Source organism: Otolemur garnettii, unplaced genomic scaffold, assembly GCF_000181295.1.
Source record: "Otolemur garnettii isolate 467f Iridium unplaced genomic scaffold, OtoGar3 scaffold00023, whole genome shotgun sequence".
In the NCBI taxonomy this organism is placed as follows: Eukaryota; Metazoa; Chordata; class Mammalia; order Primates; family Galagidae; genus Otolemur; species Otolemur garnettii.
This window is the reverse complement of record NW_003852418.1, coordinates 15335297-15357858: the sequence shown is the minus strand read 5'-3', so window position 1 is coordinate 15357858 and position 22562 is coordinate 15335297. Positions and strand designations below refer to the sequence as shown.

Here is a 22562-nt window from a genome sequence, read left to right as displayed (position 1 = left end):
GTGTTTTATTTAAAAAATGGAATAAAATTTTTAAAAACAAAATGATCCTGAAATATACAGCAATAAAAACATCTGGCAGTTAATGTGTTGAGGTGATGGGCCCCAGGGTCGGTGTCTTTTTTGTCTCTCTATCCCTGGACTTCAGCAGATTGCGGGGAACTAGTACTTACGGTGATGTTCAGTACAGACCAACTGGATGTGTGTGAGCAAATGTGTGAATGGCTGCATTTATGTCAAACCCAAGGCAAAACCAAGTTCACAGCTCCTATGGAAAATCTCCTCTGCACACCTTTCAGCAATACTGACGATGTAGAGAAAAACCACACAACCAGACTCCAAAACCCATATGGATGAAGAACAATCTTTTATTTCAAAATGTCTTATGAAGGTACTCCAAATAAAATAAAAGCCTTTAAAAAGAGAGGGCAGGGGGCAAGGAGAGAAACTGTAACCATGTAAACAAGAGGAAAGGGTCCTTTGGAAGGGTAGTTCTGAACAGAATAGGTAAGAGTGAGGCAAAGCACTCATTTAACTAATTGGCAATATTAATATAATCAAATACGATTTCTAGTAGTTAACCAGAACCACCATATCAATAACTGAGGAATAGGGGTGTAAACAAATAACAAATAATTAAGAGGCATTTTATGGTCAGCACTGACGGTCGTACAATTAAAACACTCAGAAGGAAAATCACAGGAATCCACAAAAGGACAGATTCAGAGAAGTGCAGGGACCACAATGTCAACAATAGAAAATCACTTAGTGGCATTGACCCCTTTCTGTCCAGCTGTGAACAAAAAGCCGGTATCTAGAGAGCACGTTTCAATTACACTAAGAATTAAAAAAAGAGGAAGAGAAAGGAGAGAAAGAAAAGAAAACTATTGTATTGCAGAGTTTCCCGATGACCACACAATTTGCCAGGACTTTAAGCTTCTTGTCTTTGTGGACGCTCCTCCTGCTGTCATTCGTGACCTCCTGGGTGGATCTGCGGCTGACGTGTCACAGGTGTGTTCCCATCTCCAACAGCACCTGTCAGTGCTCGGACCCATAGGCAGGGAAAGTCTCTGTTCGGTGAAGCTTCAGAGGGCTGGCAACATCTTTTCCAAAAAGAATTTAAAACCAACAGTTACAGCAGAAGAACACTCACTATCAGACTGTCTAGCAATAAGATTCTATGTAACAGAAATTAGAAACATACTTAGGATGGGAGTTTTTTCCCCTAAGACTATTCACAGTGATATGCAAATAAGAGTCATGTGACTGTCCATACTTAGCATATCATTTGCATGTGGCCTTTGCCCTGAGCTATGGTCAGCCCCTTGGTCGTTATTTTCTTCCTTAATTTTTCATCTACATCAAACTGTATACCCAGGGTATTTAAGGGAGATGAGACAGAAACAGGACTGTGGAAACTTTTGTCCTGAGTGCTTTTTCTACGCCTGACCAGCAAGACGGCAATAATAGTATGTTTTACTTAGTTGATCTCATTGTAAAAATAGAAGAGGACTTAAAATCTATTTAGCATTCATTATTTTAGTCTTATGTTACAAACCAAGCAAAAACAAGAAAATCAAGACGACAACACACAAGGCCACTATTCACCTCCTTTGTGACTAGAGTTGACAAACTTTTTTCTATAAAGGGCCAGATACTACATTTTTGAGATTTTGCAGACCATAGGGTCTCATCACAAGGACTCAGCTCTGCTGCCTGTAGCAAAAAAAGCAGCCATGGTTAATATGTAATGAAAGGGCGTGGATATTCCAATAAAACTTGAGTAATAAAAATAGGCAGTGAGTTGATTTCAGCTTGCAGGATGTGCGTTTGCCAATCCCTGAAAACACACCCCCTTGACTTAACAAAAACTAGGTTTTTCTGCCATCTGTTGGCCAAGGGTTATCACAATCAAAGAAATTTACATGGCTATGAAGAACCCTCAGAACTGGGAGGGGAAAAAAACCTGCTCAACCACAGTGGTGCACAACGCTCTTGGTAATTAAGTATGTGGATCAAGAAGATGGGGGGCTGGGGGACAGGGCTGAGCTGAGGGGAGCACGTACACCTCCCCTGCACGCTTTCAAAACAACATTTTAAACAGTGAACCAAGCAACAAGGTTCCTGGTGGCATGTGGTCCTTAACCCGTGCGTTTGTGCCTTATTATGTCATCGCAAACAGTGTGGACCACCTGCCAGGTCCCATCGGGTCATCCATCCAAAGTGTAAACTTAGGCCAGGAAGAACATTTTCCACCCACACAGAATGGGGAAGAATTTTGTTTCGCCCTCCTCACAGTATGGTTGAGAAATAAAGGAAACAGAAAGTCTGGCATCAATTACTAGAGTCACAGGGCAAAAGCCAAAACAAAAAGGAAATCACAGATTCAGAAATTCACCCGCCTCACATCTGAACTAGAGGAAAACCGTGTACCCGAGCGTACACTCACGAGACACAATAGCTGTGATTATTATCAGACGAGTCTTGAATATCCAAATGTCTCAAATGGCTAGAAATACTTCTTCCGTACTCCCAGCTAGTTTGAATGTCTATTCTATTCTCTTTCCGGCATACGAACACACTAACACGTGGGTAAATTATTGTAACGGATCTGAGTACTGTGAGGATGCCAGCTCCTCCAGGTGTATCTTTATTACGGTTTGATAAAATTTCCTGCACGGAGCAGATGCCATACAAATGTGTTAACGTCAAATCTAGATCTGGCCAAGTGCAAAGCCCTCACCTGCACCTTCCACTGTAGCTCCTGGAACTCTGAGTTTGTGGGGAAAGCACCTGATAGCTTTCACTGGGGGTCAAGTCAGCACAGAAAGGGAGCTTACTGCTTCTATCGTGATGTCTGACAATCGTTCCTGCTTGGTTTGAATACTGTGTTTGACTCAAAGCCAGGAAACGGATTCCAACCATATTCTTGAAACTCACACAAAGGTCACAAGCTGGCACTGGCCTGTTGATAATATCTGGGCCCAGACCTATTCCTTGGTCTGCCCAGGCTTGGAAAACATTTGCAATTGCTTGTCAATATTTTAAAAACCGTGCACTGCCCACAAAGATGTCAATTTCTCTGTTTTCCTGGAAACCTGGAAGACAAAGTGGGCCCCACATTCTGTCGCATCACAATGGGCCGGGGTGGCGGCAGACTGCCCTCTTCAGGCAGGCCTGGGCACTCCCTGACATGCACCAGGGACCCACCCTCATTTGCATGTCCTGCCTGGATCCTGTGGGCATTGCTCAGATCTTAATCTATTACTTCTCTCTTAAATGATGCATGGACAACATATATGACTGTATTTAGAATTAATTTTGAAAAAACAATGGTATTCTCTCCAAAGTAGCCATTGGCTCAGGGAGTCCTTAATAAATATGCAAATTGCATAGGCTGGAACCAGTTCTCCAGAGACACTTCCATCTCAGGGCACGTGTCTGAATCACCCATGGGGAAAGGATTGGGGAGTCTCTCATCCTTAATAAATATGCAAATTGCATAGGCTGGAACCAGTTCTCCAGAGACATTTCTATCTCAGGGCATGTGTCTGAATCACCCCTGGGGAAAGGATTTCTTCCTACAGGTGAGACCATTGATGAAAGAAACATCCCTGGACGAAGCTTCAGAACACTGGAGCTCTGATGCCAGCTCCTCCAGTCACTGGCCATGTGGTCATGAGCAAGAATTTGGACTTCCAAGGGTCTCAGTTCCTTTATTCTTGAAAGAGAGAGCATAGTCCTACTTCCACCAACTCCATCTATTTCCAGGACAGCCAAATAAGGCATCCAGAAAGATGCCTCGTACAGTGACACACATGCGTGGTGCCAATCTTTGATTTCCAAAAATTGGGTGATGTCATATCTGATCAATAAGACAGGGGCCTCTATTTTCTTATTTTGTTTTGAATCAAGTGATGCTATCTTCCGAGGCAATTGGTATGGAAGAACTCTGAAAATATTAGTGCAATGGAGCGTCTTCAGTATACGGGTAAAGAGTGTCAAGATGATGGTTCTAAGAAGGAGCAGGGGCCCGAGCTGAGCTCTGCACCGACGCTGGACGTGCTGGGGTGCAGTGGCCTTGGGGCTGGTCTCCAGCTTCCTCTCTCATTCCCTCAGGACCCTTTGAATGAAAATAGGAATTGAATCTGATACTGCCATGCTCAGGCCCCTCTGTGCTTCCCCCTCACTGTGAGAATAAGCCAGTCTAGGTTACTGGTCACCGTCACCCCACTGCCTCTTCATGCCCCGCAGGCTGCAGCTCTGCTGCCTCCTTTCTGCTCTGTGAACGCTCCCAGCTCATTCCTGCCTCAGGGCCTTTGCACCTGCATATCCCTCTGTGAAAAATGCTTTTCCTCGCATCTCGGTGTGGCTGCCTCTTCTACCTGTTAAGTTTTAGGGTAAACATGGGGACTTCCAATGATGATTCCATTCAACAAGTCTCTTTGTCATTGTCTTCCCAAGCCAACAACTCTGCCTCACATGCTCTCTTATACTTTCTTTTCCACTGGTATATGTACCAAATTTTAAATTAAATGTTTGCTTAATTATTGACCCTGACTGGGATTAGAAGCTCCATGCCTGTCGCAGCACCTGTGTGTGCCTGTCCTTAGCATAATAAGATCCATGCTCAATAAACATTTGCTGAGCAAAGGAATGAGGGAGTGGATGAATATCATAGAAGAAAACTTTAAAACCTAACCCACTTACTAGATAGGTGATCGTGGACACATTGTTACTCCTTAAGACTCAGTTTCTTTGAAGCAATTGAGAATAAAGCACTTTGTCAGGTAGCTGGTTAGAGACCCTGTGTGTTAGTTCCTGGTGCAGGCCTGCCACACGCCAAGCTCTCAGAAAGGGAGGCTTTTGAAAGACAATGATTAAATACAACTCGGCTTCTTTGTACGTCAATCTGGGATTTCAGCCCTTCGCGAGTGGCTTGTCAATGTTTGTTCACATAAAGAAGGAAAGGAGAGCTTTTGCATTTAAAGAAATTTGAGGAGCTTGGGTTTAAAAAGATGGCACAGATTCTTTATCACAGGACATCTCAGAGCCTTGAAAATGAAAAATTGTTTCCATTTGGAAAAGAGAATTTAACATGTAGCATTTCCCCAGACTTCCCACAGTAGGGTTTTTTGGGGGGGGTGGTATTATCAACTAGGGTTATCACGCCACAGAACACACTTTGGGAAGTGCCACTCTTGTTATTTCATCCAATTCATTCCTAAAAAAATTCCCAGGAATACAGCATTCAACACAAACTTGTCAAATCCTTCTCTTTCTACATTTCTTTCACATCCTTTATGATACACCTGCTTCAAAAGTTAACTCTGCATCTGCCTAATTATAGAATAGAATTTCCACATGAAAATCAGAAAATGACATGAGAGAAACAGTGACGGTAGATTAGATATGTCTTAGTGTAGGTGGCACGTGTCAAAACAGTATCAATAAAGTGATTATTTCAGAATTAACCAGTAGGTGGCTCTCGAGGACTAAATTTGAGGCGGGAATGACTTTTTTTTTTCCTCAAACCAATGTGATAAATTAAGGACTGTATGATTTTCAATGTTATCTTCCAGATCTGCCAGGAAAAGTCAGCCTGAAATCCTTCATGGTAGGTGAATTGGCCAGAGGAATTACAACCGATGATCTCCAGCCAAACGAGGAGAACTTCATCGTACGGCACACCTGGGGCCACCAGGTCATTAACTTTTCCCAATTTCATTTTTTTGGAAGGATAGAGGAAACAGGAAGACAAAAGGTAGGTGGTATAGGTAGGAAATGGATAAACCTATTTTTTCCCAGTTAATTTTCATGTGAATAACTGTTTCTGATAAGCGAGACAGTATTAGGTACGCGGTGAACATCTTAAACTTTTGAGAAGTATTACTCAACTTACTGTCTATCGGAAAACTATAATCATTGGTTATAATAGTACAAAGGTAGTAAAATGTGCTTTTATTTTAAAAGTAAATACATTTAGCTAGAAGAGACTGAATAAAACAATGAATAGTCTAAGTGGTATGTATAAGACAAAAACTACAATGATATAACTCAAGTGCTGCAAAAATTTCCAAAGTTGAAATGGGAATGAACGGCATTTGTGACAACCTGATGTGACCCAACTCTCTCTATATAGGTAGATTTTGGAAGGGAAGATAATTTGTCAACTATTTATCAATTCAGTTGTTCCCTCAGCACCTCATGTGGGTACTCGGAGCCTCTTTTCCTACCATTTTGGCTAATTCCATGTTCTCTGCTGCTGAGCAGAGCATAGAGCCATAAGGACTAGAATGGAAATACTTCCAGCGCCTTCTTAATATTATACATTGTTTCAACAAATACAAATGGAATGGCTACTCCAGGCAAGGCACTGGAGATAAATAATACAGATAAAAAGAGGGGGACAGGCAGGATGGCTCAGGTCTGTAATTCTAGCATTCTGGGAGGCCAAGGCAGGTGGATTGTTTGAGCTCCGGAGTTGGAGACCAGCCTGAGCAAGAACGAGACCCTGTCTCTACTAAGAACAGAAAAAATAGCACTAGACAGTGTTACAGGCATCTGTCATCCCAGCTGCTCAGGAGGCTGAGGCAGGAGGATCACTTAAGCCCAAGAGTTTGAGGTGGCTGTGAGTTATAACACCATGGTACTCTAACCAAGGTGACAGAGTGAGACTCTGTCTCAAAAAAGAAAAAGAAAGACAGAAAGAACCCACAGTTCTCTTCTCCTCCTGGCCATGATTGCTTCCTGGAAGAGTTAGCCATGAGCCAAGTAGCCACATGATTAAACATGAAATGAAAATTGTGATAAGGGCCATAAAGGAAAGGTTCACCATCGACGCCTTTGAGGACATGTATTCAGAGGTGTCTGTGTTAGTTACAATGAAGTCTGGAGGGCTTTCTGCGTGTCTGAGGGGACCCGGAGGTGAGTAGAGTAAACTGGGGCAGGTCAGGGGCACCGTGTACGGGACAAACTCCCTGGAGGAGACACAACCAGCAGGAAGAGCTGAGAAGAAGCTGGGTGTGACCCTGGCAGAGCCGCAGATCGGGCATGGATAGCAGAGGCCCTGGTCATTCATTCATTCTTGCATGCATTTATTCAGCACATTTCTGTGTGTAAATCAGTTATAGCCTAATGAAAGCTATTTTGAGTTCAGCCATCTTGTACCCCATCATTGAAAAGTTCTTTTGCAACTATCCCCCATATACATATGTTTATTTATAAATCACATGTGCTTGTGCATATACTTATATACTATATACTGTAAAATGCAAAAAAAAGCAAATTTAAAAGAATAAGAAAGGTTTAACCAGAACTTTTAGTTGTTCTTGTCTTACCTATGAGCCAGCCTGTGCTGTGCTCCAGAGACCCCAGACTCTGGGCGAGAATCTTACTAGGATATTCTTACTCAAAGGTGCACAGCTAAGCTGAGGCACAAATCTGACCCCGCAGCAGGGCCCTAAGTTAGAACAGCGCTTCCTAAGCCTCGTGTCATCAATCCCTGGAGAGCTGACTACAGGCAGGTGGTTCCTCAGAGTTCCTGATTGAGTAGCTCTGGGAAGAGACTGCAAATTTGCATTTCTAGCAAGTTCCCAGGTAATACTACTGTGTGAAGTCATCAGTCTGTGATGACCCAGACCCCTTGATTCCCCCTAAGACCAGTGGGGAACAAGCCCCCTACCCTTGAAAAGGAAACCTCCCCTAAGCCTTTTAGTCCCAGCCCCCTCAAGAGTGGAGAAGCAGCCTGAAATTAAGGAAGTATGCAGGGAGGGGCTGAGGCTAGAAAAAGCTTGAGCAAAGTCCCGAGTTCTTTGGAAACTTTCTTAACTTGTGCTGAACTATGTATCCCTGATGTGACCCCCATCTTGTGATCCACGAGTCGGTGAGGTAACATACATCCCTTTACCTTGTGACCCCTGAACTGTGCTGAGCTGTGCTGAGTTGGCAAATTGCAGCATCCTGGCTTCTGTATTAGTGGGCTTGCTTGCATCAGAATATAAACCACTTCGATTTGTTATTGGGGGCTGCTTGTTGGCTCACCACAACAGCCCCCTTGGGTGCACCTGCAGGTGTATTAAACTCCTAATAAATTTCTATTAATGAAATACATCTGAAGTGGGGTCTAAATTTGTCTCTGCTGGGTGGGATCAAGTCCCCTGGGCTATTTCCCGAAGTCCCTCTCTTAGACGGACGCAGGCGTTTGTCCCAAGTTCAGGCCGCTCAGCCACATCCTGTGCTTTAAGATCTGGAACCTCTGTGGTTAAGGGCTCAAGAACCTGCATTTTAAACAACATTCCTGACAGATGCAAAGACTTAAAACTACAGCTCTAGAAAGATGACGTGCCTCATGTCCTGAGCCCTCCCTGGGGGGAAGGGCACGAGCCACCGCGCATGGCAGGTAACAGCCCAGAGCAGAGCGCACACCGCCCCGCAGAGCTGGCCCCGCCGCCCACACCTCCACCCGCGCGCACTCACCTTGCAGGCGGTAGAGCTGCCCGGTGCTGTGCTGCCGCGTGATGTGCTGCCAGTAGGCGCTGCGAGGCAGGGGCACCACGGTGCTCAGAGACGCGGCCCGCTCGCTCATCTTCATCTGGAGCTGCGGTGGAAGGAAGAGAGTGGGGTGTCAGCAACCCCAGGCTGCAGCACAGGGGAGCAGGGAGCCCCAGAGCCACGCAGCCTGGTGTCCGGGCACCATTCAGCACGCAGCCGACTCCTGTCCCTGCGGACTTGGCGTCCTTTCGTCACTCCACTGGCCACAGTGCATCGATTTGCCTTTGACAAACTGCCTTCCAACTCAGCCCCATCCCTGTAGGCCCCGGGGAGCCACGTTGCCACTGATTCCAGGGTTGGGCCAGTGACCCTCCCTGGGCCGGGAAGTCATAATCCCCCCAGACATTTATAAGAACTTTTGTGGAAGAGAATCACAGAAATACACTAAGGGTTTGTGCCTCTTTTTCATTGCTGTATCCACAGGGTCTAAAATATTTCCTGGCCTATAGTAGTTGTAGGAGAACTACTTGTTGAATTAAATAAACGAGCTTCCTTATGGACTGGCCAGAGGACTGGAGACAGGACGGGAGCCTATCTGGGAACAGTGAAGGGAGGATGTGACAGTCGGCGGACACCATTTGGAAGACTTCAACCAAGAAAAGGGTGTGAGATCTTGACAAGCTCCACTGAGACCTCACATCCCACTCAACCCAAAGGATAGCCCCAGACTTTTCAATTATATAAGCTAATCATTTCTTCTCAGTTTAATCTAGTTAGAGTTGGGTATTCCATCACTAGCAACAGGAAAAAAAATCCCCGTCCACTTAAACAAGTGCCTTTTCTCAGCTGATCATTGTTCCAGATTCTGAAGGAGGGAAAGGGAAGACGGGGCAGCTGAGAGTATCTCTAAAGATCCCGTACAAGTCCCCAGAGCAGCAGAGACAAGCCAGTGGCCTGTCCATCCATATCAAGGGAATGTGCCCACACTCTTTCTGTGCCAAGAAAGAGAAGCTTCAGAGTGAATACAGCCTGGTAGGGTGGGTGAAATAAAAGGTAAGGTGAATGAGGCCTTGTACCCAGGATGGGGGTGCAGGTGGAAACAGCCCTCCAGACCTCGTCTAAACCCAGAACTTAGACCCAATCGTAATATAAGTTTACTGTGCCATTGTGTACGAAGTGACTATTTGCAAAGTCGGATTTCCTGGATACTTGATTATCCAATAATTCACACAGTCCTAAAAAAAAAAATGAACAACAAAACAATTCACTAGCAAATATAGAGGTTTGTGCAGGACATTTGCTGGGAAATGATTTACAAGCAGTCAGTGATAAGGGAAGGCAAATTATGTACCTTCAATCAAGGCCTGATTAAGTGCGCAGACACAATGGAATACTTGAGGACTGTTAACTGGAACAGGAAACATTTTCATAAACTGAAAAGGGATATTTACATAGTGCTCCCTGAAGGAAGCAGGGAGCTGCAGTCCTAGTGAAATGCCACTTTAGTTACCCATGTGAAAAATGTTGGCATTTATATAGCATGAGAGTTCCAGAAGATGACTGATACCTTAGCTTACCCTAGCAACAAACAGGTACGGGGGAAAAAACAGACATCATGATGATGACGATGGTGATTAAAAATCGCAATGGCCACTTAAAGATTTTTTTTTTTTTTAAGCTAATGGCTCCACTAGACACAGCTCATCAGCCTGGTAGTATCATGTTTAATATCTGTATATGCTCTTAATAAAGCTAAAATAATCTGAGGCTTCATACCCTGGAGACCAAAACCCAGTGCAGTTGATGAGAGTCAACTTGAAGAATAAATTATAACCGTTCCCTCAAAAGATAATTTAATTTGTATGCGTTGCATTTACATTTCTTGAACTGAATCCTTTGTCTTTATCATAGTAGCACAGTTGCCAAAACAAATCCCCACGTGAGATTTTATTTATTTAGTTAGTTGTTTTTTTGGTTGCAGTTTGGCTGGGGTCGGATTTGAACCCTCCACTCGGTATAGGGGGCGGGCGCCCTACCCACTGAGCCACAGGCACCACCCCCCAAGTGAGATTTTAAATACCAGGTTTCATGGGTACAATATTTCCTAAAAATTCCCTCTGATCTAAAAGTAAAAAGACTGAGTTTTAAGCTGGTAAACTAGTTCTGTGACTATTTTTTATATGAATGTTTAATTTTTAAATTTATTGTTAATGGACAAATTTCATCACATATAAGTATAGCATGATGTTTTGACCTATGTATGCATTACAGAAACTGTCAATCAAGCCAATTAATATACTTATCACCTCATAGACTCGCCAGGGTGGCTATTTTTGTATACATGAAAGTCTTTGAAACAAAACAAAACAAAACAAAACTATTTACCAGTGACTTCTGGTGCCATTCAATCTAATTTGATGGAAGGCAGGAAAATCAAGAGAGGGAAAAAGTAAATAGAGAGGTACTAGTTATTTGATTTTCTAAAGAGATTTTCCTTAAAATAATAAAAATATTTAATATAAAGGAAATATTTGGAGAATATCAGTCACTTTAAATTATTCACTTCTTTGCTGCAAATATGCCCCGGCAGCCCAGCATGATTGGATTGTATTTTTAGAAAGCTTATATAGGAAAAAGAAAGAAGTGACACCAATGGCATGTTTTGAAGGGAACAGTACAAAGCCCGAGTCTCCTGTCTCTTTCTCAACCCTTTGAAAGAATATCCAGTGTTATGAAAAGAGCATTTTAATTGTCTTTAGAGGGAAGTGATGAACAAAACCTTCTCATTGAGCAATGCAAACAGGTCTGAGTAATTCTCTAAGGGTGAGAAGACTTAGGAAGCCATTTGGTGACAAGGCTACAGGGGAGTGTCCCCACACTCTTCTGCGTTGCTGCAATTCCCACTTAAGCTTGGTAGTAACGGCCAGTGCAGGGGGGAGTGGGCAGGATTCATGGACACCCAGGTGGATATGTACATCAACACTCATTACTGGAGGAGTTAAAATTGGTTACCTGGAGCACAGCAGGTGCTCAGATAACACTGTCTCATGTTGTGTCATTATAATGTTGATGAGAAAAAAAAATCTTTGTGCAGTTAGCTCAGTTCCCCCACACCTGCCTGGGTTCCCTCTGGGTATGCTGGTTTCCTCCCAGGTCCCAAAGCTGTGCACCTTCAAGTGAATTGGTGTGTTTGCCCGTCTGAGTGAGTGTGGGGTGACTGAGCCTGCAACAGGATGGTGTCCAGCCATGGTTGGTACCCAGAGCTGCCATTATAGGCTGCGGCCACCAAGAGTCTGGACTGGAACAACTGGATAAAACATTATCTTGTTGTTATTAATCTTTCTTAAATGTGTCTATAGCTCACAATTTTTTTCAATGTGTAATATTAGAAGAGTTTTAGATGTTTTTGTAGAAGGTGGCTGTTTTCTGACCAGAAATAGTCTGTAAGAACCATGGTCAATTTCATTACATTATACCTGGTTTTGCTTAAAGACACTGTTTCCAAAAACCTATTGACAAAGTTAAGACTGTACTATATTTGCAGAAAGGAATTATAACCTTGATTATATAGCTTGATTTATTTAAAAATAAGCATACTACACTCACATTAAAATGTAAGAATAAAAACTACCCTAAACCTAATTATATTCCTAATTGTCTTCCTAAAATTACCCAAGCCCTAATTGGAAAGTGTGGGGATTTCTGCTGCAGCATGATACAGACATTCTTGGGAAACCTCTCATTCACAAAATTGTGGGAAAAGTCAGGTGATAGGAAGACAGTTCAAAATACACACCCAGGTCTGGCGAGAGTGGCTGTTAATTCAGGGGACAGCCTTCCTTGCACAGACCAGCAAGCCTGCAGGTTGCTGACTCAGGGTTACAAAAAAAATGGAGAGAAATGCCTGGTTGGAACTAAGGCTCCAAGAGGCCCAGTGATGGAGGGGGGCACCACTGGACGTGAGCCACGTGAGCAGGAGCTGAGGAAGGCTGTAGGAGGCTGGGCACCTCCCTCTGGGATGGGGCCCTGGGCTCTGTGCACATCACTTACAGTCTTAAACCTGTGGCTGGAAGGGGCCCTGCCCGCACTGTAGTTTATTAAAGGCTTTTCCTTTCCCAGCTTTTGGTATGATGAGCTGGTGGGTGGCCATTTCTGGTCCAGCAGACTTTTGGGAAGGAACATTTAAACAGAGACCTGAGTGACAATTGGATAAAGCGTAAAAGCCTTTTAAAAACTTCCCAATACTCACAGTAAAAGAAAGCTCCCTCATTATGCTGAGAAAATTCTATCAGCTCTCTTGGGAGAGAAAGAAATTCTAATAATCAGACAACTAGGCATGGCTTGTTGGTGAGAAAAGAAAAACCACTGTGTCTCACACTTGCCAACCAAATTTTTGGTTCCTGTGTTCCTCATGTGCAGGTGTCCTCAAACTACGGCCGTGTGCCACATGCAGCCCGCCCAGGACATTTATCCGGCCTGCCAGGTGTTTTTGCTGCCACAAAATTGGCAAAAACTCATCAATGAGTTTGTCCGGGGCCCAGAGTCCGACCTTCCCAATGGTCTGAGGGACAGTGAACTGGCCCCCTGTTTCAAAAGCTTGAGGACTCCAAGCTTAAGCTCATATGGTTTGGCCGACAGTCACTTGTTGCAAGCACGCTTCTTTTCTGAGTCTGAGGCCAGGAAGGGAGAGCAGTGGCAGGGCTGAGCCCCAACACTGCACCATATTGTCCTTCTCTGGCATCCAACTGTTTTCACAGCAGAGTACTGTGTTTGGCGAAATTGAACAGCACGATAGGATGTAATTGTTTGCTGCTACCGTCAATCAAGAGTACCATATGCCATCTCTGAGACGTCCGTCTGGATTCAGGGACAAGCACAAATCATCACAATGGCAGAAAGATCATCACCCAAGACCTAATCTCAATCTTATCAGACCCTTGACCTTCCACTAGGTTGCTTCTTAAAGTAACTCACGTGTGGTCTCTGCCAATAACAACTTTACATATGCAAATCTTATCATAATTTTTCTTTCGTTGGCCCTAAAGGAAATAAACAAGGACTTCATTTTGACAATAAGATTCAGCTGTGAGTCGGAACCACGTCCACTCCACGCTTGAAGCTATTCTCAACCTGAGCACCTTCCAATTCCAATAATGTCCTCAGTTTAAGAGAATAAAGCAACTAGTTTTGGGGGGATATTATAAGCACAAAATGTGGACAAAGTTGAGTCAGAAGGGACAACTCAGTCCAACAGAGAATGAGTAAAACCTCGTTCCAAATGAAGCTGGTGTCTGCCTATGTTTCTCTTAGTCTACTCAAGAATCAGCTGTGTCGTTTAAACCACAGGCCACATTCACTGACATTCTCCACTTGGCTTCCTGAACGATGCCTTCAAGTTCTGCCTTCCTACTCCCCTGCAAAAATAACACCTAAAAGTAGAATCTGCCTATGCTTTCCAGACCGCAGGCTGAGATCACCTGGACGTCTCATTCAAATGCAGGTTCCTGACCCCACACTCCCAGAGTTTCTAGGGTGGGACCTAGCAATTTGCATTTTTTAAAACAAGTTCTCAACTGATTTTTTTCTTATTGACCCAAGAACCAAACTTGGATAACCACTGCCCCATGTCATTTGTGACCTTTTGATCAGTCAATCGTTCTGGGAAAAGTTTCCTGCTGGGGTAAAAGCCCAGACTGGGATATCAGAAGCCCTGGGTGAAAGTGTAGACCCTGCCCCTGAGAAGGGCCTGACCCTAGGCTGGTCACGTCATCTATTCTGGGCCTTAACATCTCATGGATAAAAAGGGAGAGAATAGTTCCTACTTTGCAGCTAATTCTTACACCATGCATAATTCATCGTGGGGTTCTATAAATATTACCAATATTTATAATTAGCTCTATATCGTAATGCTGTCTTTAGCAAGAATTTTTGAACAAAGGATCTTAGGAACATTTCACACAGTTTCTTTTTAAGCCTAAGTATTTCGTATTCCCTGCTTGAGGTTAGACACTTTAAAAGCTTTTAGGGAACCACAACAGAGCCATACATAAAATTAAATAAGTAAATGTGTTTAGGGGATAGAGTTAATCATCTAGCGCCAACTGGTATACTTTGAATTCAGTGAACAAGTATGAATTCAAATCTTACTACAGGCATAGAGCAATTCTAGAAACAGAAACCGAAGGTGCTCTAGACGCCCCAAATTCAGCCTCTGCCTCCACTGGAAGTTCACTCTTCCAAGACACCTCTATCTTTGGGTCTGGTAATATTTTTCCTGGCAGCAAAAATAGGGAATAGGTCCACGTTTTTTGTTACCCATTCTCAAAGAATTGTAATAAATTGTGTCCTTTCTTACAATTGCTGTGTTTTTATTACATTCAAGAAATACAGAAAAATATTTAAGGAAGACTTTAAATCAGTCCTATACTCATTATCCTGGAAAAAAAAAAAGAAAGAAAAAAAAGGCACTTTTAACATATTAGTGTATTTTTCCAGTCTTAAAAAATTTGCATGCATAATATATATTTCACATAAACTGGATGACACTGTATTATATATATATATACATATAATGTATACTATTATAGCATCCTCCATTTCAAATTTAATATATCATGAAGATATTCTAACATTCCTAAATACTACTTTCTTCAACATTCTAAGGCATCATTTTAATCTCTCTGTGGGGTCTATTTTTTTGGCTGTTTCATACTTTATTTTCTAATTTCTCTAGCCATTTTTTTATTCATCGAATAAGACAGTGAAATTCAATTCTGACCCAATCTCCCTACTAACATTGTTTTTTTTCCTGCTGACCACAATTTTCATTCTGGGAGCCACTCTATTAACGACGATTCTGATAACCGGTTGTAAATGAAAATGAGAATCCCATTTTAATTTGCATGTCGAAATGGCTTTTAGACAGACTCCAAAATGACTTGTGTTGTTGCTATACCAGAAAAGTAGATGAGTTGGTAATTTCATTTTATCCTTAAACAAAGAAGTCTTCCCTTTACATTATTGAGCAAGGGACCAATCTGTAGCCATTAAAAAGACAAAAGGTAAATCTTTGTGAAGTGATTTTAAAATGATTTAAAAGCCAAGGAAGGCAATTATTAAACGGGCTCATGGGGACAGCTTGTCACTGGCAGGGTTCTAAACACCCACTACCCACAATGTTATGATTCCCAAATGTAAATCTGTCACTCCAACATCTTGCCTCAGAGCTGAGTATTTAGGACACCTCCTCTCTCCACCGAGATGACTACCAGGCATCTCACACTGAACATGTACAAACCTGAACTCACATTTCCCAGGCTCCACCTACCCCAACCCCACCACCTTCTGGTTAACAAACACAACACAAGACAATAGCAACAACCTTGAGATTGCTGTCTCCTCTCTTTGTATTCGACAAAACTTCTCATCTATCAGATAAACCTGTTGGCCAAATCTTCACACTATGTCCAGAATCCACCACTTTTCCTCATCTATCATGGCAGTCCTGGTCCACGTCACCCATGGATGTCTCGATGGCTACGATAACCCTTCCCTTGTCTTTTTTCTTTGTATCCTTGTCCTAGTCACTCTAGGTCTTTCCCAAACAGGTTCCAGACTCAACAACAAAGTCAGTATATCTCACCCCTTTCCCAGAACTCCCTGGTGACTTCCCAACTCACCCTAAGAAAAATCTACAGTCCTCGCGATGGCTTCCAAGTCAGACAGGGCTTGGATCAGTTACGCCCAGATCTCACCTGTGATATTCTTTGCATTTTTATCTGCTCCAAAGTCACCAGCCTTCTTGGATGTGAACAATGCACAGCAAAGTCTGCCCCAGGGCCTTTGCACATATGACGATTTCATTTCATTCTCAAATAAAGAAATGTTACCATCTCCTTGGAAGAAAAACTGGTCCTCACTTGCCTCAGCTCTCAGCTCTTTATCAGAGTGACCATCCCTGGTCATTCTCTCCTGCCTTGCACTCTTCTTCACAGTGTCCATCAACTCAATCAATATTGTTATGTTGATGGTTGATTGGCTGTCTCTCCTCACAGCAATGTAGTAAACCCCTTGAGGACAAGGACTGATTCTTATTCTCTGCTGTCCCCCTGCTTCCTAGATCAGGGGCTTACTTAAAACATTTACTCATATTTGTAGGATGAGTATGTCTTATATCCCTTATGCCATATGTATTCTGGAAGGATGGCAAAAGAATTGAGCAAAGTGTTTGATTCTTACAATGTCGATCAGAAGTCTGGGATGATCGAGCATGGGAGAGAAGCCAGTTGAGGCTGTGTATTCTTTTGCACTATTTCCATTTTATATTGCGTGCAAATAGAATCCTTTATTTGAAAAACTACTTTGAAATTAATGCATCTCAAAATAAATTAGGGCTTCCTGGCACACTATTCCATTCACTAGTTTAAAGAACTTGTAACTACGACTGTAGATGACAGGTCCCCTCCCTGGCTTCAGCCCTACCCATTTGGTTTTCTCCAAATGTCACCAGAAAATGAAAGTGAGTGGAGATTCCGAGACTAGAAAAGTCTCCTCAAAGAAACCAAACATACTTTCAAATCTCTAGAAAGAAGTATTCCAAACATTTCATGACTAGTAAAGATGTTTTTAACTGAATCTTAAGATGTTAGGTTTATTTCCACAAAATCCAGACCAAATAGTTTCCCTTAAAAGAGGACAGTGATTCTAGACAATTTTTTAGGGAACCTAAAGAAAAAAAAAAAGCCTTTAAAAAATCAAGCATTGCCATGAAGGCTATGTTAACCAGTTTGGTGAAAATATTTCAAATTGTATATAAAACCTGCACACTGTACCCCATGACTGTATTAATGTACACAGCTATGATTTAATAAAAAAATTTAAAAAATTTAAAAAAAGATAGGAACACACACACACTAAAAAAATTCAAGCATGTGTTTGAGTAATGTGTAATCAATTCACCAAGTCTGACAAATCTATATATCTGAGGTTTATAAAGTACCCTCATAAAGTTTGCAAAAATTCACCTTGTATGGTTTAATGCTGGGCATAATTTATCGAGATAAATACATTGGCTTCATTCTTTGGGGCTCTTTGCACTTGAAGAAGCAGATTCATTTAATGAATACAACCAGCTTAAAATGCTAATTGCTATGCCAAGTGGCGGCCACCGGTTCCTTGGAACAGAGATGCAGATGTTATTGAACAAGTTGTGTAATCATTGTGGGGCAGCCACGTGGCTGGTGAGAAGTCACTCTTCAGAGGCCCGGACACCAGCTCCTGGGCCCACTCTTCCCCCCCCACCTGCCGGGTGGGCTCTTCTCTCCCTTTGCATTGGAAAAGATTGGCTCAAGTCCACCGTGATTAGACAAGGGGAAAAGGATGCCTGAGCTGACATGCTCTTCTCAGCACAATGTGCTTACTGAGTGGTCGGTAAGTGTCCCTGTAATGTTTCGCAAAGGACCACAAAGGTCCTTGTCTCTTCCTAAAACAGTCACATTTCTTGAAAGTATACTTTTTTTTTTTTTTTTTTTGGATCACAGTGCCAGATCCTCAGATCCACTTTAGAGCAGTCTTCTCAAAATGTGCCCCTAGACTCGAGACCTCAGCATGGCCTGAGCACTTACTGGCAATGCAAATGCTAAGACCCCAGCCCAGACCTGCTGAAGCAGTGGGGGGGGAGCCCAGAAGGCCCTGGCTTAGCAAGCCTGGCCAGCAGCTGTGATGCTCCCAGAGTTTCAGATCCACGGAGCCTCCCGCTCCATCTCCTTCACCCTAACACCCTTACCCACCCCACACACGTGCACACTCACACACACACTCAGGCCGGGAGCCTTTCTCTGCTTTCTACCCCTGAAAAGTCTCCCAAATATGTTTCCTCCTTTTGGTTCCCACTGAGGACAAACCCAAGGCTGTATGTGCCTTTCCTGACTCTCCACTTCCTAAAGTGTGAGCCACGGAGCCTCGGTTTCCACCTCTGTGAAATGGATCCATTAATATTAGCTTACGGCTCCCTCCCAGAGCTGTGAGCGCCTGTCACTGCCTTGTGGCTGATGTTTTGCTCTACAGGAAGTGAAAAGAAACTGAATGTTGCTAACAAGTTGTAGCTTTGCTGATGAACTCTGAAATTCATGTTAATAGTTGAGCTGGGGGCTCCAGAGCGCATAATGCATTGGAAGACCGAGGGCAGTGGTATTTTAGAAGGTGATACAGCAACACCTACTCAAATTAAAATACATATATATACTGGGCAGCGCCTGTGGCTCCAAGGGTAGGGCACCGTCCCCATATGCCAGAGGTGGTGGGTTCAAACCTAGCTCCGGCCAAAAACTGCAAAAAACAATAAATAAATATATATAAATATATGCACATACCCTTTAATTCAACAGTACTATTTCTGAGTTTGAAAAACTCAGTTAACTAAGTTTAGAAACTCAGCTAACTAAGGTTAACAGTAAATAAGACCATATAGACAAGACTGTTCACTATAGTATGGCTTTTAGTGGCAAAAAAATCAGATGTCTGAATAGACGGGCATCGTGAATTATGTTGTATCATAACTATCACTCAGCCATTATAAAGAATGGGGAAGACCGAGGCTGGCAAACGTTTCTGATTCAGCCCAGATAGTAAATGGTTTGCTGGCCACGCAGTCTCCATCACACACGATCCAATGCTGTTGTTTCAATGTGCAAACAGCCCACAAAGGAAGGGGGAGGGGGTGGCTGTGCCCCAGTGATATTTTACCGAGACAAACAGTCCTAGACCAGATTTTGCCACTGGGCTGTAGCTTGTCAACTCCTGACTTAGAGCTGTACACTACATGACTTAGAACTATTTTCATTAACTATCTTCTGTTCAAAGAGAAAACCCAGGGGTGGTTTTTAAATGTGTGATATGATCACAATTTTGTGAAATAAACAAAGATGGCCCCAAACACTCAGCTTTTGTATCTATGTGTGTGTGTGTGTGTGCGCGCGCGCACACAGACATGGACACCTGTGTAGGACTGTAGGGGTAGACAGGAAAACTTGATGTATGACCTTCTTATCAAGGTTTAGGAATTACTAATAAAGAGAGAAGAGGGGGAAAGAAATGCATACAAACAAATAATAAAAAGAAAAACTTCAGCACCGATCATCACCTATATGATCATAATTTTGCAGTTAGTTAAATTTTACATACACGTGTTTATATAAAAATAAACTAAGTAGGATTTTTTTAAAAGCCAGTCTGTATCTCTCAGGATAGTTGTGAAAATTAGGCAAAATAAAGCATGCAGACTCATAGCAAAGAGCCAGATGGAGCTGCTCCTTCCAACTCTCATTATCCCTCAATTAGAGGAAGCCTCCTGATGCATTTTCTGCCTACACTCGCCTACCTAAAATCCTCTGCCCTTTCCCTCCCTTTTCGATGAATTCTGCATTCAGTGATCTTTGCTTTATTCATTCACTTATTTCATTCACTTATATACTCTGGGCACCATTTATAAGCCACGCACTACCCTAGAGGCTAGAAATGTAACAACATATAAAATGTAGTTCTTCTGCTCCCCAGGATTTTAGAGGGTGTGGCCAGAGAGTGAGCTGAAAGCCCAACTTTGGTCACGTCACCACCTGCCTCTACAATGGTGCTCCTTCTACAAAAGGGAGTGGACCTTCCTCTGAGTCGAAACCTCTTTCTGGGTGGCGAGAAGATGTTTTGTGCATGGTCATGCCTCGTCCCCACCATGATTCCTGGTACATAGTAGGCACTCCATGAAACGAGGCAGAATGATTAAATGGTTGATGGAGGAAATGATTGAACAAATGAATGACGCATCGGTGTGAATGAGAATCACCTAAAATCTGCCTTGCCTTTGCCATCTCCTCCTCTCACTACAAGTCAATAATAACAACAGCCTATGTTGCTTCTGTATTTAGTAGAAGGTATCAGGCCCTGTGCCAAGGAGCCACTTGACTTATCTCACCGGGCAAGGTGTGGTCTAATATAATCCCCACTGTACAGAAGGGGCAAGGATGGGGGACTAACTAGCCCAAGAACGCTGAGCTGGCAAAGGTACCCAGTCAGGATTTAAGACCTGGCCCCTTACTCCAGGGCTACAGTGCATAATACACCCCTACGTATTTCTCATAGAAAGTATCGAGGATATTATGAAAACCCTAAAGCAAGAGTCCTCAACTTTTTAAACAAGGGACCAGTTTACTGTCCCTCAGACCGCTGGAGGGCCGGACTGCAGGCTCCAGGACAAGTCAGCTGCTAAGCAGGACAGGCAGCTATAGCAAAAACACCTGGCGGGCCATGTCCTAGGCAGGCTGCATGTGGCCTGTGGGCTGTAGTTTGAGGATGCCTGCCCTAAAGAATGGACTCAACTCTATTCTGTCCAGAACAATAAAAGGAATCTGAATTCTATTTCCAAAGTTTAGAGAAGTAACAGCTGGCCAAGCCTCTAGGCTGCAAAGCGTGGGAATGTCCCCACCAGCTGAAGGAGCAGGATATTAGAACCTCTACAAGCTCCTTAGACCCCACCGACCCCGGATCTTCTATCAAGAGCAAACTCCCTCCCTACCAAACATGTGGTCTTCCCTGACTTTCAACTGAAATCTGTCCTCTTGGGCCGCCTAATTCCAGTTCCAGCCTGGCAGATGTTTGGCAGGAACCACCCAAAGAGCTGCCTTTGCTTTCTCCAACTCTTCTGTTCTGACATTTGCAGGAAAAGTGATAGGTATCCCGATCATCAAAATGTTACGGAGATATCACAGAGTATTACAGAACTGTCAAGGCATAATCGAGCAGGCAGAGGCTCACTTCTTCAATGTTACGATGTACAAGGAAAGAGCAGGCAGGAAGGAAAGATTGCTTTCCTGTTATGGAAAAAAGACAAAAAGGCAGCAAAGATGCTCCTTGGTGAGCAGAACTCTGGCTGCAACAATGGCTCCATTGTGGCTTACAGCTTTGACAAAGCCGACAGTTAGTGAAATCAACCATGTGGGGCCAAGTTTCCAAGTGCAGCGTTTTGCTGAGCGCCAGATGCACTCAAATGGTTATTTTCACAGGGAATGAAAGTGATCTGCATCAGTTCATTCAGAGCCATCTGAATTCTCAGCCACATGCATAAAACAACATCATTGCTCCCTTTGTTTCTGCTAACTTTTTATGTCTCCTTTCTAGGAAAACCCTCTCCCCTCTTGTACTCATCCTCTGGGACGGAGGTTTCCTAGGTCTTTTGAAACAGAATTGCTTGGAACCTGAGCCTTGCTTTGGCACTGGGAGGAAACTGGATTAGGGATTTTTTCTTTTTTACTCTAAGCTTATAAAATAATTTGGTCCATCCATATTCTATCCCTTCAGTAAACCTTCAAGCCCTGTGCCAGACCCTGAGCTTGTTACAGACCAGCGTGGCCTCACCCCTGCCTTCCAGGAGCTTGCAGCCTCCAGGCGAGCTGCCACTCACTCAGAGGTCAGCCTTCAAAGTCAAAGCAAAAGGCGAAAACCCCACATCAGGGTCTATCAGCCTTCTTTATCTCACGGCACACTGAAACCTACAGTTAAACATAAATTACGTTGATCTAAAGAGAAAAACAAAAAAAGGAATATACTTACTGTGCTTTGAACTTCTTTCATGGATAATTTAATTAATAATCTTTCAAAGTTTTTGCAGCCTACTGGTTGAAAATCACGGCCCTAGATGGTCAGATTACCCTTTGGACACCACATTCCACTCCATGGAAGCAGCTGCTTTTGAGCCGAGATGCCAAACACACATCTGGCTTGGACAGGTTCAGTGAGCACATCTGGGTCTCTTGGCTGACAATCAGGGCCTAGAGCAGGCTCAGGTAACTAACCACAGCCTGTAGGCTCAATCCCAGAGGCCGAATGGTTTTCTCAGGTTTAAAGCAAAAAAGAGGAAGAGGAAGAGAAGAAAAGAAAGAAGAAATAGCACCAGGCGGGGCAGAAGCAGCAGAGAGACCACCTGTGTCCACAGAGCCTACACTGTGTGCTGTCTGGCCCTTCATGGACCAAACATTGCCAAGCCCTGGTGGAGATGAATAAATCACTGACTTCGGCTCGGCGCC

General features: G+C 43.3%; 1 protein-coding gene across 2 annotated transcripts in view; it reads right to left on the bottom strand.

Annotated features, from left to right (window-relative positions):
- Window positions 1–623: 623 nt before the first annotated feature.
- DOK5 (docking protein 5) overlaps window positions 624–22562 on the bottom strand; it is a 141252-nt gene continuing 119313 nt past the window's right edge. The window contains exons 7-8 of one of the 2 annotated variants that reach the window (XM_012803842.1): window positions 8476–8596; window positions 624–1100 (exon numbers count right to left, since the gene is read on the bottom strand). In XM_012803842.1, coding sequence (XP_012659296.1) covers window positions 1036–1100; window positions 8476–8596 — 186 coding nt within the window. In that variant the 3' untranslated portion in view covers window positions 624–1035. The remainder of the gene's footprint in view (window positions 1101–8475; window positions 8597–22562) is intronic. The other variant, XM_003787709.3, reaches the window with a different exon arrangement.